Source organism: Danio rerio, chromosome 4 (assembly GCF_052040795.2).
Source record: "Danio rerio strain M-AB ecotype USA chromosome 4, GRCz13ab, whole genome shotgun sequence".
Taxonomy (NCBI): Eukaryota; Metazoa; Chordata; class Actinopteri; order Cypriniformes; family Danionidae; genus Danio; species Danio rerio.
This window is the reverse complement of record NC_141024.2, coordinates 13559399-13577744: the sequence shown is the minus strand read 5'-3', so window position 1 is coordinate 13577744 and position 18346 is coordinate 13559399. Positions and strand designations below refer to the sequence as shown.

General features: G+C 35.9%; 1 protein-coding gene across 5 annotated transcripts in view; it reads right to left on the bottom strand.

Moving 5' to 3' along the window:
• LOC101884202 (uncharacterized) overlaps nucleotides 1–18346 on the bottom strand; it is a 51358-nt gene that overhangs the window by 26842 nt on the left and 6170 nt on the right. The window contains exons 2-8 of one of the 5 annotated variants that reach the window (XR_015482872.1): nucleotides 16426–16456; nucleotides 12529–13596; nucleotides 12233–12388; nucleotides 12002–12097; nucleotides 10914–11042; nucleotides 6553–6688; nucleotides 54–1836 (exon numbers count right to left, since the gene is read on the bottom strand). Coding sequence is in view for 2 of the 5 variants with exons in the window: in XM_087248115.1 (XP_087104241.1) it covers nucleotides 10725–11042; nucleotides 12002–12097; nucleotides 12233–12388; nucleotides 12529–13596 (1638 nt within the window). In the remaining 3 variants the exon portion in view is untranslated. Of the gene's footprint in view, nucleotides 1–53; nucleotides 1837–5000; nucleotides 6689–9759; nucleotides 11043–12001; nucleotides 12098–12232; nucleotides 12389–12528; nucleotides 13597–16425; nucleotides 16457–18346 lie in introns of those variants that run through there. The other 4 variants (XR_015482873.1, XM_087248116.1, XM_087248115.1 and 1 more) reach the window with 4 other exon arrangements.

The following is an 18346-nucleotide window of genomic DNA, read 5'->3' as shown; positions in this document are numbered from 1 at the left end:
GGTTCCCCATATACTTAACACTAGAAATAGCTACTTTTTATTTTATTTTATTTGTGGAAAACATGTTAAATTTTAAATATTTTTTGCTGGTAATTAATTTTTGATGGTTCCAGCAAAAGGTTCATCATGGAACATTTGTTTGTAAAAGTGTTTATAGTAACACACAATGTCCAATTAGTTAACAATTTTAATGCAATTTCTAAACAAAACATTAATTTTAATAATTTTTAATAATTTTCTACAGCATTTAAATCATTTTTGTAAAGTTAATTAATTGAAATGTTAGTTAATAAAACCAAAACTGCTATTTCTTAATCCTTATCGGCTCCAGTCCATTAAGAAACTGGCACCTTTTCACAGATTGAGCCTTTACATCTGATAGGCAACTCAATCTAATGCATTTGACCACATTTGAAAGTGGTGAAAAGCAGTCATACTGAAAACATTTCAGACAGCATTTACACCTATATTTAGTGTCATCCATGTGTGATCAGACTGATGAAAATACCAGGCTAACAATATCTGGCTGTATCAAAAATTGCCCACTATATCTTAGCATGATGTTCACCATACATGTGTACTCGCCAATAGATGATGACTATACATTGGTTGCAAGCCCTTTATTAAAATTCAATATGGCACTGAATGAGTGCACTGTGGTTTGAGCACCACTACAAATGGCTGTCCTCTCAAAACAGGGCACTATATTAGAATAAAACGAGGTCATTTCTGACAAAGTCTTTCACCTTTATAAATGCCAAAATAATCAGCAAAATAATTTTCTGTTCTTCTGTTGTATTTTCTGTTTCTACATGTCCACAACAACCTTTAAGTAATTAGGTTGACATTTAAGTGTTAAATGTCAAAACGTTAGTTATTAAAAAATGGTTTAATGATGTTTAATTCTTCTAAATTATCTAGCACAATTTGTTTTATTAACCACAACCAAGGGTTCAAAGGGGAACCTTAGAAGAACAATTTGTTCCCCAAAGACCATTTAAGCAAACAGTTATCCTAATAACAAACTTTTTTAGTGTAAAGAACATTTTTAATGATAAAAAATATGTTTTTTATTTGCTAAAAAAGGTTCATAATGGAACAATTTTTGCACTTTTGTGTATATAAGATAACGCTTTAAATAAAGTTAAATTAGTTAACAATATTTAATGCATTAGCTAAGGATTTTTCTATAATCTTTGTAAATTGAGTTAATTAAAAGTACATTAATAAATCCAAAACAGTTTTTTCTTAATTCAAGTCAGCTCATGTTTATTAAAAATGTCTTGGTAATATACTTACTGGCCACTTTATTAGGTACACCTTACTAGTACCGGGTTGGACCCCCTTTTGCCTTCAGAACTGCCTTAATCCATCGTGGCATAGATTCAGCAAGGGACTGGAAAATCCTAAAAGATTTTGGTCCATACTGACATGACAGCATCATGCAGTTGCGGCAGATTTGTCGGCTGCACATCCATGATGTGAATCTCCCGTTCCACCGCATCCCAAAGAAGCTCTATTGGATTGAGAACTGGTGACTGTAGAGGCCATTTGAGTACAGTGAACTCATTGTCATGTTCAAGAATTTAGTCTGAGATGATTCTCAGTTTATGACATGTGTGTTATCCTGCTGGAAGTAGCCATCAGAAGATGCGTACACTGTGGTCATAATGGGGTGGACATGACCAGCAAAAGGCATTTGCGCCCACAGAATTGCCTGTGTCTTAAAAATCCCAGTACATCAGCAGTTTCTGAAATACTCAGACCAGCCCGTCTGGTTATCACGTTCAAGGTCACTTCAATAATTTTTCCCATTCTGATGCTGATTGTCTTGTCCTAAATTAGAGATTATTAGAAATTTCCGATTAGAAATTTGCGTTAACGAGCAGTTGAACAGGTGTACCTATTAAACTGGCTGGTGAGTGTTTATTATTATGCATCACATAAACTTAACTATACTGCATTAACAACAAGTTATAAATAGTGTTTACAATTGTCTGGTCATGTCAACTTTGTTACCCACTGAAATTTGATCAAGACATATTTTCTAAATATCAATAAATAAACTGAAGGATAAGATTTCTAAAATCACAACCTCAGAAAAATTAACAAAATGCATGCAATGACTCATCATCATTTACAATATGATCAAAACATGCATTTAAAAAATTCCAGATATGCACAGCCATTTACTAAGATGAAGCAGTGTGTGGAATATGAAGAGAACTTATGAATGACTCTCAAGGATAAGCCCGGTCTGTGCACTTGCTGTTCCTCTGCCATTTAGCAACCACATGCTCTCTATTCAAAGTGACTGTAGCAGCATTTGCAGCTATTGTCTTCCTGAGCAAGCAGGTGGTAAGTGTCACACTCAAGCATACAGTGCTGATGGAGTGCGATCGATCTCACTAACTCTTCTTTTAGAAGCTCAGCTACAGAACCATTAAGCCTTCGCTCACCTGAACCTTTTCCGCTAGCCTGAAACTGTTGCTTGTCGAGCGATAAGCTACTTATAATTCACAGCAGCTTCCCCAAAACTACTCTACTCTTGCTGTTAATAGTGACAGCGCCATCTGGTGATCACTCAGAGTGGAGACTCGCAATGTTATTTTTCAAAAGCTTTACATGTGCCTGCTTTGCATAACAAGAATTGCACTATATAATGAAGATGAATGGTATATGTCGGAAATTAAGTATAATTCTTTGCACCATCTGTTACATATTCACCTTAAAATTAAACATAAGCTGAATCGTTTTGACTGCAGATGGTTTTAACGATTTTTCAGACCGCTGAAATGGTGGAAACGCAAGAACTGGAACAGAAAATGAGGCACCACTCTGTGCCATATGAAAGAAATAATGTGATAGAAAGCTTCCCCTGAATGCAAGGAGCCAAAAGGTTATTCGGAAACACCCGGGAACGGATACAGGGGATGCAGGAAGACACTGTACTTCCAAATGAATTATGTGGCTATGTCCCTGAGGCTGGCTCCACATTGACTTTAATGAAATGCTGTGTGTGGACTCCATAAAGAGCTGCCTTCCACCTCAAGCTCCTTTGGGAAAGTACCGGGCAGTGGTGCATTTTGTTAAAGCATGCCCAGGAGAGGCTGCGAGCAACTTCTGCAAGAACTCTGGCGCTATTCGAATCCCACGGGCATGTCATTACATGGTAAAACCCATAGGTAATACCAGTCCACAAAGAGAAAGGGGGGAAAAAAGACAACAGTATTCCCTTTGGAGACGAGGTTGTAATTAAGCCTGAAGGAAATTACTTTTGCGAACACTGCTGGGGTTATAAAATAAGCAGAATATTAGAATAGCGGAATGAAGATGAACATGTGTTGGTTAAAAATGAGGTGGAGATCTCTGCGGGGCCTTTAACAGACATGCGTGAGCTGATTAGCACCACAAAGAAAAGGAAGCAGGTGCAAGAAACCCCTTGGAGAACGGAAAAATAGAAGACTGTGTGGATTGTTCTGCATACCTGTTGGGAAATTTAAATTAAGGCATTTGGAGTGAAGACAGAATTTAGACGTATACTAATTTACGTCCCCCAAGGTTCTGTGTGTAATAGTCTTCCTCTACTCTGACAGGTGAAAAGACCAAAACTGATTGGTGATGATTGTTGATTGGTAAAAGAAAGGGCATTTTGACTTGAAACTAATGTTCCTAATGTCCACATTTAGTAGAATTGGAGGCCTGTCCACACCGCAGATCTTTCGATGTGGTTTAGCCATTGGTCTTCACATAAATGCAATGTCAGGTCACTAAAACGAAAGCCTTTTGAAAACCCCTCGCTGCATGAATATTTTCAGAGTTTTTAGGTTGAAGTGTTATTGTGTAGCCAGTGGGAAAAAAATAATGCAAGAGAAATGCAAAAGTTTAATCACAAAAAATCATTCATTCGCTCCCTCATATAAAAATACATTATACGATGACTGGGTGGAAAAAGGAATTCATAATTTTCTAGACATATTTATTGATCAAATATTTCCTTCATTTGAGCAACTACAAAGTAAACACAATTTACCTCGATCCAATTTTTTAAAAATATTTACAGGTGCGAAACTTTGTGAAACAAAACAACCCACTGTACCCTAATTCCCCAAATCAATCATCAATGGAAATGATAATTTTGCGTGACCCTAATAAAAAGGGAGGGATTTCATTTATATATGGAATGCTCTTCCAATTAACAAACATGGCAACTTTAGAATACATAAGATCCTCCTGGGAAGCAGATTTAGAGGTTGAAATCACCAACGAGCAATGGGAGATAGCCCTTGAACAAATCCACAAATCATCGGTATGCGCAAGACATGGCCTCATACAATTTAAAGTAATACATCGTTTACATTGGTCCAGACAAAAACTTAATAAGATATTTCCAGAAGTTGACCCTGCATGTAATCGGTGTGGGCTAGAACCGGCGTCACTGGCCCATATGTTTTGGAGCTGCCCAAGATTACCATCGTACTGGGAAAATATATTTCTAACATTCTCAAAAATAGGTCAAAAGCCGATAGATCCAGATCCCCGTATAGCAGTTCTAGGCATTACTGACTTCGAGATAGCTAAAAACAGTACTGAACAAAATATAATTCCATACTAGCACGAAGATTAATATTATTACACTGGAAACAGAAAGCCGCTCCTACATATACACATCTAATGAGGGATGTAATGAAACATATGGAACTAGAGAAAATCAGATTCTCCCTAAAAAAGAAAGAAGACAAATTCTATAAAATCTGGCAACCTTTCATGGCTTACTTTAAAGACATAAATTCGACAGGAAATAGTCAAATTGAAGAGGATTAGACCAATTTAGTTTAAAAAGAGAAGAGTTTTATTATTTTATTTTACATTTTCTTTACTCTTAATTATTATTTAATATTGTATTTATTATTTGTTTTCTTTTTGTAATTTTAATTAAAATTAAAATTCTTTTTTTATTATTATTATTTATTTATTTATTCTTTATTATTATTTTTTTTGTATTAATCTATTATTACCATATTTATATACAGATTGTTTGTATATTACACGCTAAATTGTCAATTGTGGTGTGAATGTTTGTGTTTGTTAGTCCAAAGATGTAAGTTGTTGTGTTATAAAATCAAAAAACAATAAAGAGAGTTATAAAAAAAATTTAAAAAAAGAAATGCAAAAGTTTGGTAAACAATTGGATATTTATATGCAATACAATAATCTAAATGTTATAATAACCAACATGTTTCATATTATTGAAGAGAAAAGAAAGCGTGGCTAGAACTGTGACTATTGATATATGTACATTTCCGTTATTTGAATAATTTGGATATATTGCGCAGCCCTAGTAGCCAATAACACCTGGCTTGTGACATCAGAATGCACGTCGCTATCTACTTTGTTTACAAAGCCAGTACATTTGCAATTGGCGAGTATAATAATAGTATAGTTGGCCTGTACAATTCTGATAGGCTAACATAGTAATAAACTACTTATAATTTAAAGCAGCCAAATTCACCAAACAACTCTACTTGTCACGTTTGCTGTTAATGCTTATTTGCATTTGCAATTATAATACTTTCTCAGGTTTCTGACTGGATAGTTAGGTTATACAGGAACCTATTGCTCTTGACAGTGTTACATGGCATGTTTTACATTCGCTAGCTTGTTTCGATTAGAAAAATTCATTTTATTAAGAATACATATCCATGTACGTGTGGACTACCCCTTAAGGTAAATTTTTCTTAAGATTGGTGAGGATTGTTGACTGGTAATAGACAATGCATTTTGACTTAAACAAATTTTCTTAATGTTCACATTGAGTAGACTGGGAGGCCTGTCTACATCGTTGCCTTTTCTCTGTGGTTAAGTCATTCGTCACTGACACCAAAGCCTTTTGAAAACCCCTGCCCGGATGAATATTGTCAGAATTTCAGGTTGCAGCATTCTTGTTGTGTAGCCAGTAGGGCTGTGCGATAATGAAGAAAAATGCAACAGTTTGGTAAATAATGGGATATTAGATATGCAATAATATAGTAATAATAATCCAACATGTTTCATATTATTTAAAAGTAAAGAAAGCATGGCTAGAACTGTGATTATTGCCTGGCTTGTAACATCATAATACACATTGCTATCAGCTTTGTTTACATGAGGCAATGCTATTGCAATTATTACCTTTTTTTGGTTGGCTAGTAGGTTTACAAAGACACCTGTTGCTCTTGACCATAGGTCTCAAGCTCAGTTCCTAGAGGGGTCCAGCTCTGCACAGTTTTGCTCCAACCCTAATCAAACACAGCGGATCTAACTAATCAAGGTGTTCAAAATTACTACAGACTATTAAGCTGGGGTGAGTTGGAGGTGGTTGGAGATAATCTCTGCAGAGCTGTGACCCTCCAGGAATTGAGTTAGAGACCGCTGCTCTTGACAATGATACATGGCATGCTTTACATTTATGCGCTTACTTGGATGAGAAAACCCGGTGGGCCATAAGGTTTAAGAAGACTTAAAGTATTTAAAATGTATTGACTGCACTAAATGAACATCATGGACACCTACCTGGCGAGATGTTCTGAGCTTGTCCCACCAGAAAGAGGATCTGGAGAAGGCTCAGGACATGTTTGAGAGACTGGTGAAACTTCTGCCCCTACGACCTGGACCGGAATAAGCTGTTTCAAATGGATGGATGAATCTCCTAAAAAAGACCACATATTAAGGTTTGGTTAAATTAGAACCATTTGTTCTAATGAAATTAAGACGCTAGAGGAACGGACAGGAGTAAAGATTTGAGCAGCTTTGGCAAGGGATTGATAATTATGGCAAAGTGACTGAGATGTGCACCTGAAATGGCAAGGCTTATGGGTTGCTACAGGACAGCAGTGGTAAAAATTTAGGTGATCTGCGGAAAGCACCAAATGTTTATGCCGAGCACCAAAGAGGAGCATTGTTGAAAGTGGCTAGTGTACCTTGGAGCAGTAAGTAGGTTTAACATCACATGGACATGTGTAAGTGTGAATAATTTACCTGGGAAGTGATGGCACAAAAATGCCCTGGGCAATGTTCTGCTGGAAAACACTGAATTTAACCATTCATATGGATATAAACTTGACAGAGGAGCATGAGTGGTGGAAGTGGCCTCTTTCAGCGGGGTAGTGCACCCTGCACACATTGCTCGGGACTGGTTTGAAGAACATGATGAAGAGCTCAAGGTATTGCCCTGGTGTTGCAGATCTCAGTTTAATTGAGTATCTGTGGTGTGCTGGAGTGTGCTATGGAGACCATGCAGAGCAAAGTACTAAAGTAAGTAGTCATAATGTTTTAGCTCATTAGTGTATGTTATTATGATATTACATCCACAAGCTTGGGTGTTTTTCTTTCTTTCTACTAAAATTACATAATCTTTTCTTTTTTTCTGAAAATCTAGTGCTGCATTGTGAATAAATTTCCTTTCTTTGGGGATCTTTATAAGAATATCACAATGATATCTTAAATATTAGGTTACACTTAATTTTAGGGTGTCCTTGTTACACATGTAAGTACAAGTACTTAGTAACTATACGTACTATAGAAATTCATTCATTTTCTTTTCGGCTTAGTCCCCTTTATTAATCCGGGGTCGCCACAGCGGAATGAACCGCCAACTTATCCAGCAAGTTTTTACACAGCGGATGCCCTTCCAGCCGCAACCCATCTCTGGGAAATACTATAGAAGTTACAATAATGCAGCTAACCTGCATTCTAACCCCAACATAGTAAGTGCATGCGGTTTATTAATAATGTTAACCAGTTAAATGAATAGTTACACTATAACAAGGACATCTTAAAACAAAATGTAACCAAATGTTCTTATTTGAAAACATCGTGCTCATTAAAGAGCCCTTAAACCCTTTTTTCTTCAAGTGTAGAATTTATTCAGAATGTAAAGTTTGTTGGACACACTGTAGCTGACAAATTCAACAGGAAAAATATCTCAAAATCAAAATGGTGTTTAATTATCGAGCCTGCCAAGTAGCAGATGTTACACTGATGAAATACAGTGTACAAAATAATTCCAAGTCATTTTCATGAGGAAGCATATGGTTTTTGCATTTTGTTGTTGTTGTTGATGTGAAATGTACAGAATGTCCCCATATGCTTAATTAGCAAAGTCAAACGTTGCTTCAAGTAGTTCACATAGCCTATGTATATGATGTATAACACAAACAGATATGGTTTTGTATAATGTATAGCGATTATATATAAACATAATTATGATTATAGTCAATCATGTGCCATATTTAGCTATTTTTTTGCGCTGTTTTTTTGTTTGGAAAATGCTGACCCCTGATGAGTCACGCACACGCTGCAGTCTGCAGAGCAGAATCATTAAATGTCTTTTTCTATGCATTGTATAAGAGAGGAGAGAGAAAAATAAAAAGATTTAAAGATACCTTTACATTTGGAGTCATGTTTTTTGTTGTCTTAATTATATTATGGGGTCTAAATTACCATAAGTATGAGACGTATTGAATATTGATGACATTAATATATGTCAAATTTTATTAATTTGGTTTGATTAAGGTGCTGCTGTACTTTTTAATGGATATTGTTAGTTAATTTTATATTATTTCAGTTTTGTTTATTGGCTTTTTTTGTCTTTGCTAACTTTACATTTATTAAATTGTTTAATCATTTTTTTAAAGAAAATTTTTAACTAATTTATCCAAGTAACAATATTATGGTTTTAGATAAGAACACACAGTTAAAAATGAATGTTGTCAAAGTAAATTCAAACTCAAAAATATTTTTTTAAATCTTAAACTATATGATAGTACAACTGTTTTAATGTTTGAATTTTACTGTCACGTTTAAAAAAAACATAATATTACATGCTATTTTGTGTCTGGCTCTTATTATAATAAGAGAAACAAATGAACAATATATTAACAAACTCAAAAACTAAGATAAGTAACATAAGCACGTTGTCTTCTGCGCTACTGCGCCTTTAAGAGCGCGACCACGTGTTGCGGAAACTACCGACAACAACAACAACAACAGGACGCGGGTGAGTAAAGAAATTCTTAAACAAAACTAGATTTTCGTAAAAAATCTGCACTGTTTCTGTTTTAACAAAACACGAGCCATTGCAATAATATTTCAACTGTTTATTTAATATAATAATCGTAACGTTAACACGCTCAGATCAAAATAATTCATTATATATATGCAAACAACATGTACATCCAAGCTAATAAACCTCTAAAATGATCGAGTTTTATCATTCAGGGCTCAACAATGGAGAGAAACACTCTCCTGCTTTATATCAGACCATGAAGGCTTCAATGGAACCTTAAAAAACTCACCTCAAGACTTTGCTGTTATAGAGATAGACGCCAATGGACAACTTGTTAACAGTGTAAATACTGATGAAGAAGAAAGACCTCCTCAAGCTACAAAAAGGATTAATAAATTAATATCATCTAAACCAGATGACACTGACAGTTTAATTCAGGATTGTTTTGATCTGAATCTAATCCTGGTTTCAAGTGTGAGCGTGGAATTTGAAGCATTTTACTAATAAACTGAAAGTGAAACCCTGTTCAGATGATCAAGAAAGGGTGGAACTGTCTGATCCGGTTCAGAGAAGATCCAGACTTCCAGGAGCTCGCTGGTTTGGCCTCTGAATAAGAAGCTGAGGGGTTTTTCAGGTTTATTAATGCTAAAACACCTGGTTTTGTGTTCACCTTCTTGCCCGATGACAGCAAGGTCAGTTCATCATTTTGTTAGCAGGCGTTCTGGGAAGCTTGTGGAAACCAAGAGCTTTGTGGACCAGCAGAAGACTTGCATTACAGTGAGACTGAGGGAGAGAGGCAAACAAGCCAAGAAGAGAACGATGGCAGACTGTCAAATGCAGGAGGAGAGTTTATACACACACTGAAAAAAATTTGGAGTAGGATTTACTTAAAAAAAGTTAGGAAAGTTTTTTCACTTAGAAAATGTGAGTAATTTCAATAGAATTCCCAAGTAAAAACTAAACACAAGGAACTGTAGCTTTAATTAGAAAATCTCAAGTAAAGTTTACTTGGAATTTCCCAGTAAACTGTATTGACTGTTTGTTTATATATTTTACTTAAGTAATGCTTATAAATGTTTTTTTTTTTACACAATAATCCTAGTTATCTTATTTAAAATTTTGAGTAACCTTTACTTTAAATATTATTTGATGTTGTTGATGTATTTAAATGGTGGTCAACAAAATAACAGACATACATTTTACTTGAATACTTTTATTTCTATGAGATTCCTTAACAGATGAGAGCATCAGATGCACTATAGTGCATTTTACTCCAGGAAACTTTTTTAGAATATCACACATGCATTAAAATGCATAAACATTTAAACATATAAACATAAAATATACCTTTTTAAATATAACAAACATTTTACAAAAATCTCAGTTGCAGATATCAAATACAAAAGTGTGAAAGTGCAAATAATGTCAAACTAGTAGCTGCCTTTCATTAGGTAACTTTAATTTCAATAAGATTAAACTAAGGGAACAAAAACATCAAAAAATAAAAAAATAAAACTCTGCATTTATAGTCTCCAGAAGAATGGTTATGTTAAACAGTACTGTAGTTGAAGTTGTAGTTGTTTTCTGAACAACCTTTCATGCAAAAAAAAACAAAAAAAAAAAACAGTAAAACAGCATAAGTAGTGTAAATAAGTGCAAGTAGTGCTCAACTAGCAGATTACATTAGAAGCTTTCTATGCAAAGAGTTAACCTTTGGAGAGAATTTTAAAGCATCTAGGCCAAGAAAGATTTTCTGAAACACTTCAAATGTGTTTCTCAGCTTTGGGGGATAGCTTAGGTTTAGGGAGTAAATGCAGCCCATGAGTGAAAGACATGCATTTGTGAGATTTTTACATCCCAGCAGCACCTCAGTTCCCTCGATGACAATGATGACATCAGATCTACTGGCATCTTCCTCTTCTACAGATCTGCTCAGGACGATGATTTTCATGACATGACTGGCGAAGGTATCCTTAATCATGTCTCTGCTGACATCCTGTGAAATACACAAATCAGTGCAAAGTGGTTAAAATACTGTACAGTATCACTTTTTCAATTTTCCTCAATGGGTTCCTGTTCTGAGACAAACTGTCCACTAGTCTTCAGTATATTTAGCATTTTCTGCATATTTAAACCCAATATGCAGTTTCTTCAGCAGTATCTGTATGCTGTTAAGTAATACTTTTACATTGAACACAATAATGAGACTCATACACAATTATTACAGTAGATAGAAACATTTAGTGATGCTAATAAAGATAACACTGTACATTTAGAGTCAGGAGGGTGTAAACCTCTGGAAATGATAATTAGTGTAAATTATTATGTCTTTTGGGAAACATTTGAATGGTTTCTATAGACAATATATAAATGAAAGATAAGAAATATATACAAAATAACAATTTACACTGGAAATCCTGTCTAAAATTTTACATACACCTGACATTTAAATGTATGGTGCTGCCTTCTTGACCATCACTGGGTGTTCTATAAGTTTTGTAACAATGGTGTATAAGCCTTTCAATTTTCCTCAGTATAAAAACATGGATCTCAGCATCATCGTCAGTGCTTGACAGGGTTCAAATATGCAGAAAACAAATACAGTATATCAGTCAAACCACTACTGTCTACATCCAAAAATCAAGGAAAAATAGAAATGGATGTAGCTGTGTATGTAGCTAGCTAACTGCTAGCTGCTACACTAATTATTGTATATCCATGTCTGGACCCCGCCTCCCAGTATGACGTTAGATGACCCAAGACTTGACGACGCCAGGCCATGTAAGGACTTCAAACAAAGTCAGCACTAGACTAATAATTGATTATTACTTTTTCTTTGATTTGTTTCAATTTATTGATCATTCAACAATGTGTGTTTTGTAAAGCTGCCTTGTAACATTGTACACTGTAAAAAGTACTATACAAATAAATTTGAATTTAATTGAACTGTAATACCTGGTGGTCTTCAATGAGCTCCTCAGCTGATTCTCCAAGGAAAGACAGGAGGCAGCGAATCACAACGTCTCGCCTATCTTCAAGCCTATCTTCTTGCTGTTAAAAACAGAAGTAAAATGCAGCGAACATTAAATGTGTATACATCTACATATAACAACATATTTACAGAGTCAGGAAGCAGCATACCATCCCATAAGTGATTCACAATTGTAAACAAAATTTACATTTTACCTGGCTGAGTGAATCCAGCAAATGTCTAATTCTTATGCCAGCAACCCCACCCTTCATCTCAAACAAAGCCAGGAGTTTTGGAGTATAGAAGTCCAGCTTTTCCAAGAATGTACGCTCCAAGGAAATTGTGGTGATTCTTCTAAATTCATTCTTGATCTAAAACAGAAAATAAAATGTAACACAATCAAGTGATGATTAGAGTTGAGTGCACTGGTAAATTTTTGTATTGCACTTCAAAAAATTTATATTTGAAATCACTGCATATTATGCCAACAAAGAAAAGAAGTGAAGTTTACCTCAGATTCACAGAAAAGGGCTGGCCATCTCTCCATGAAATCTTTAACAGCAGGGCAGTCCTTAACTACTTCTGTTCTTCGATAGGAGAAAGTCTTCTCCATTTTCTCGCCAATGATGTTTTTGTTGTTTTTCTTCCTAATTTCATTAAGGAGATCTAGTCTCTCCTTCTCCAAACTTTCTCCTGTTTCCCCAAATGGAAATGGTGGCAAGTAATTTACTTCAGCCTTCCTAGGTCTTTTGAAGCCTTTTGGAGTAGGGTTTTCATTTGTCTTCCTTTTCTGGTTCACCTCAAGCTCTGGGCAAGAAAGCTGGCTACCTCTTAATTTGGCTCGATAATTTCCCATTTTATATTTAATCCTTTGTTGCCACCCATATTGTCCATTAAAGGACCCTGGCTCTTTGAGGCATGGATACTTTTCAATCAACATCTCCACTACATTCATAATTTGGACACCTGTTGGATATGCAGTGTAACAAAATATTGTCTCTGCTAGCGTCTCAAGGACACTACTTGTCACTCTATGATTGTTCAAGAGAGTGCCGTCCTTTTGGTAGGCTTTGTTTCCATCTGAAAGCAAGAGCTCAGTATCAAAGGAGAAAGTAGGTACTATAAACTTTGTTGGCCATCCTTGAGAACGGCATGATGTGGTAGTCTCAGAGGACGATAAAAGAACAGTGTCCTGAGATCCGCTGGATGTGGAGTCAGAAGAAAGGTAAGTGTCACTTACAGGAGTCAGCCCAACAGTGTCCTGAGAACTGCATGACCTGGCATCAGACTCTGTTGGTAGAGTTGATCTATTCATAGCAACCATATTTAGGGTGATGGGTTCAGTTTGTACTACTTTTAGAGTACATTTATCCTGCACATCATCTACTGAGTCCAAATTGAAAAACTGTCCCCCAAATTCCATGTCTTCATACATCAAAGTAAAGCATTCTAGAATACTGAATGTTTCTTGGATTATACTTTTGAGCTCCTGGAGAGTACTGGGGATGCCTGAGGGCAGAACCAATTTGCGAACATCATTCTCTCCAAAAACTAATCGCAGCTTTGCTGGGGTGCACATCTGCAACAGATACAAAAAAATAAATGAACAATTTATTACAATATGAATTAAGTACAATATTAACTTTGATAATCATGTACCTAAACAGAAGGAGTAATGTAGTGCTTTAAGGTAGTTAGTCGTCTTCCTGCAACAGTGTATGCAGCCAGAGGATAGTAGTCTACCATTTCTTTTTGCTCCAGTATCTGAATGTTGCCTGTGTGTTCCAACTCATAGCTCCTAAAGTGCTCGTTATACCATGTGCTTAGTAGTCTGACAACAAAGGCCAGTTCATTACAAACGAAGATAATCTGTAACACCTCAGAAAAGTCTGGCAAATCTGCAGTAAAGCCATGACATAGCAACATCCCTGGTTTGTAGTTGGTGCCTGAGAAGTGCATATTGTTTGCAACATGCACCACTGTGACATGTGGATACCTGTGTTGCACCAAATCTTTTATTCCATCCTTTAGCACATCCACAGAGACTTGTGAAGTTGTTGTGACTGAAAGTGATGACTTTGTCACATTTGAATCATGGAGATGCAATGCAACCATGAGCTGGTGTTTTTTTGCAAGGGACAGCAGTATGTTCCTGAAACAGCCTGTTTGTCTGACAATTTTTTTAAAAAAGCTATGTTTAGCTTCAAATCTCATGGTCCACAGGGCTGCCAAAGGACCAAATTCCTGAATAAGCTCAGGGTAGTGTTCGAGAAAGTGGTGTTTGGGGAGGAGCTTTTCTTGAGGAAAAACTTCCAGATATCTGTTTCGGTGCTCAGATATTAAAGTGGCAAGGTAGCAGATGCTCTGCTCAGTATGCACTGGGGCCACTGCAAGTTCCACAATGTCTTTAAGGGTCATTAACATCTGCCATACTTCATCATCCTCAGGTACTTTCAAACCTATTATGAGAGGCAACAGACGCAACAGACACCAATTTTCGTGTGCATTCCCTCCTACAGTTCTTTTTGTGGCAAAATGACTAGGAATCACATGTGGACGATTTGTTTGGTCACTCCACTTATAAGGGAACTGTTGAATGCAAGTATTGAGCTCCACAAGAGAAAAATATCTCTTCTTGATGAAGTCTTGAAATGACAATGCCAGTTCCAATGGAACGACACCTTCAAGAAGGTCATGTAACACATCTGGTGGGTAACCAGATGTTACATGAAAATGTTGTAGTTTTTCAGACAGTGCACACTGTTTTTTCACACCATAGCAATGAGTGGAAATAGGACTTGACATAGCCGTCTCAACATGCAGAGTGTGCTGCTCTTTATCTCTCCTCTGAAAAAGTCCAGATCTTACATCTGTGGTCTGAAACTGGGACCTTTCTCCAAGACAAAATCTGCAGACATTAGATCCTGTGAAGTTTTCAACGAATCCTCCCAAAGAATGGGCTCCCAAATTATCAGCCACCACGCTCACCACAGTGCCTTTCATGATTTTTCCTAAACTTGGAATAAAAATACCATCTTTTTCCAAGCTTTGAAGATCTGTCAGGAGTGGCTCTAAAACTTTCTGATATCCAAATCGCTTTGTGTCATCTGCTTTGCACAGAATAGCTAAATTGATAGAAGCTAGTGTTGATCGTGCATGTGCTGGAAAGTTTCCTAACACCCAATAGACGGCCGTAACTTTGAGGATCTTGCGGGAAGTTCCCAAGGGGTTGCACACTTCGAAATCATCGATATACAGAATAAGACTTAATCTATCCTCATCTCCAGCCAAAAAATAATTTTTACTGAAGTGAGATCCATCTTGGAAAGACTGGTATTGTGATGCACATCCAGATTTTCTTTGAGTGACCAAGTCTTTTTCTTCTACATTCTTCAAGATTTGCAATAACGACTGAAGTATTGGGACATACTGGAATGTTCTGTTGTCTTTATTGTGTAGTATGTATTCTACTGGTTCAACGACTGAAAAATGTGCTTTCATGAATTGTGACCTCTTAAATGACGTCGAAAAAGGGCCATCTTTCCCTAGAGCTGAACTTAAAGGGTGTGATTCACAAAGATTTTTTACCAAATCTGAGATAACCGCTGAATGTACTTCACAGTTATGTTTCTTCAAAGTGGACTCAACAACATCTTTCAAAACTGGAGCAGATGCAGCGGAAGATAGGAACTGAAGGTCATCTACAATTTGATCAATACACTTGCCGGACACATTGAAATTACTTTGCAACTTTAGAAGAAGTTGTCCAAACTTCTTCTTTACAACTTCAAGTAAGTTCTCTCCTGCATCAACCAAAGTTTCATCAAGTTCTGTGTCATCATCAGAGACCTCTAGATCATTTTGAAAAGCAGCAGGATTTGGGTATTTTTTCAAGACTTCAGTTTTAAAATCTTCAATGGAGTGTGTATTGTGTTTCCTGTGTTTATGAGTCGCAAAGGTTGAATAAATGTTGGTACTGAAGCTGCAGTTTTTGAACACACATGTCATTACCTCATACCTCCTCATATGGCTTCTAAGGTGTTCAAAATATTGCTTCTCCGAAGAGAATGGAGTTGCACTGCATTTTAGACAACTAAATGACAGCACCTCGCTTGGTTTGTCTGATTCCGTGTGGTTTCGGGATAAGTGTATCTGAAGGGCATTAAATGTTTTAAATGAACAAGGACAATCTGCATAAAGACATGGTATTGATGATTGACGGCCTGCATTTCCATGTTTGAGCCTTAAGTGTTTTAATAGCTGTAGTCTTCGGTTTGACTGAAAGCTGCATTTTTTACATAACCACCTCATTCTCCAGCACCTAAAGTTAACAAACGATGCACATGTGAATGCATACTTATTGCTACCTATCTGTGAGGTGTGCTGTAATAAAGTATTGCCAACTTACCTTGCATTAGCTTGAATACTGAGTGCAATATCTGTAAAAGAATGTAAGAAATGTTTATGTCAGAATTAATTTTTAACTACTTGCAAATATCAACCACGTGTAAAGTAGATATTGGTCAGTAAAAGAACATCATGAAACAAAATACAGGCTTTACAACTTATGTAAGGTTGATTGTTAAGTAATTAAGATTTATTTAAACAAGCATTTAGACTTGTGTAAATGCAAAAGTGTGCAGTACAGTCACCTTATCGATTTCTATATATAGCTATTATACCCGATAGTATAGGTAAACAATATAAATAAAGTTCAAGGTAATATTTGCCTTTTACAAGTGCATTTTAAAAACTAAGCTTAATCCTGTATGATTAATACGCGAAAAGCAGGGTGATTATTAAATTTCGGCAGCTCGAACTTTTCTGGGACAGAATGCTTGAACACGACAGGGCAATGTATGGAAGCCCGTTCCCGCCACTAAATAAAAAAAAATGTAATAAATAAAATGAAATAAAAAAAATTCTAAAGTCAGAATTCTGAGTTAAGTCGCAATTCCGAGTTATAAAGTCAGAATTCTGAGTTATAAAGTCAGAATTGCGAGTTATAAAGTCAGAATTCTGAGTTATAAAGTCAGAATTGCGAGTTATAAAGTCAGAATTGCGAGATATTAAGTCAGAATTGCGAGTTATTAAGGAGTTTCCTGTTATGGCGACTGACCATAAATGGAGTGTTAAAGACTCACATTAGCCCATAATCACAACATAAAGCCTATATCCAACTGTTTATTGTTTATCACGCTTTTAAAAAGAAAATATAGGCTAGTTAAACTAGGCTGTCTATTTATTTGTATGGATTTGTTCTTTATAATTATGCCACTTACAACATTTGGTCTAAATAGCAATTATAAAGCATTAAACAGAAACTAGCTGTAGCTTGTGTGATTCCTCCAAAAGACTAAAATTAAGATTTCTTTATTATTTCTGTATTATATGTGTAACGATATGATTTACATTTTGTTACAGCTGTTGTTTCACGTTGTAAGGGTGCCCTCATGTGGTGTACATATGTACAGACATATGCAGGCTATTGTACACAGGGATAAAACTAAAAGGGCTGTATTAGTTCATATTTCAGTTCAGTAAAAGTGTCAACCAAATACTGTGTCCTCCTGGCCTTTATTGGGAAAATTGGGCTGTGAATCCATACCAGATCACAAGCAGAGAACCTGAAAGAGTCTTTAACACACATTTATGGTCAGTCGCCATAACAGTAAAGTCCATAACTCGGAATTGCGACTTTATAACTCAGAATTCTGACTTTATATCTCGCAATTCTGACTTTATAACTCAGAATTCTGACTTTATAACTCAGAATTCTGACTTTATAACTCGCAATTCTGACTTTATATCTCGCAATTCTGACTTTATAACTCGGAAATCTGACTTTATAACTCGGAATTCTGACTTTATAACTCGCAATTCTGACTTTATATCTCGCAATTCTGACTTTATAACTCGGAATTCTGACTTTATAACTCGCAATTCTGACTTTATATCTCGCAATTCTGACTTTATAACTCAGAATTCTGACTTTATATCTCGCAATTCTGACTTTATAACTCGCAATTCTGACTTTATATCTCGCAATTCTGACTTTATAACTCAGAATTCTGACTTTATATCTCGCAATTCTGACTTTATAACTCGCAATTCTGACTTTATATCTCGCAATTCTGACTTTATAACTCAGAATTCTGACTTTATAACTCGCAATTCTGACTTTATAACTCGCAATTCTGACTTTATATCTCGCAATTCTGACTTTATATGCGGGAACGGGCTTCCATAGCAATGCCTCGAGCTAAATTTGCACGGATGTTAAAACTCATTTTTACAATAATCTGACAAGATTAGGTCATATATAAAAC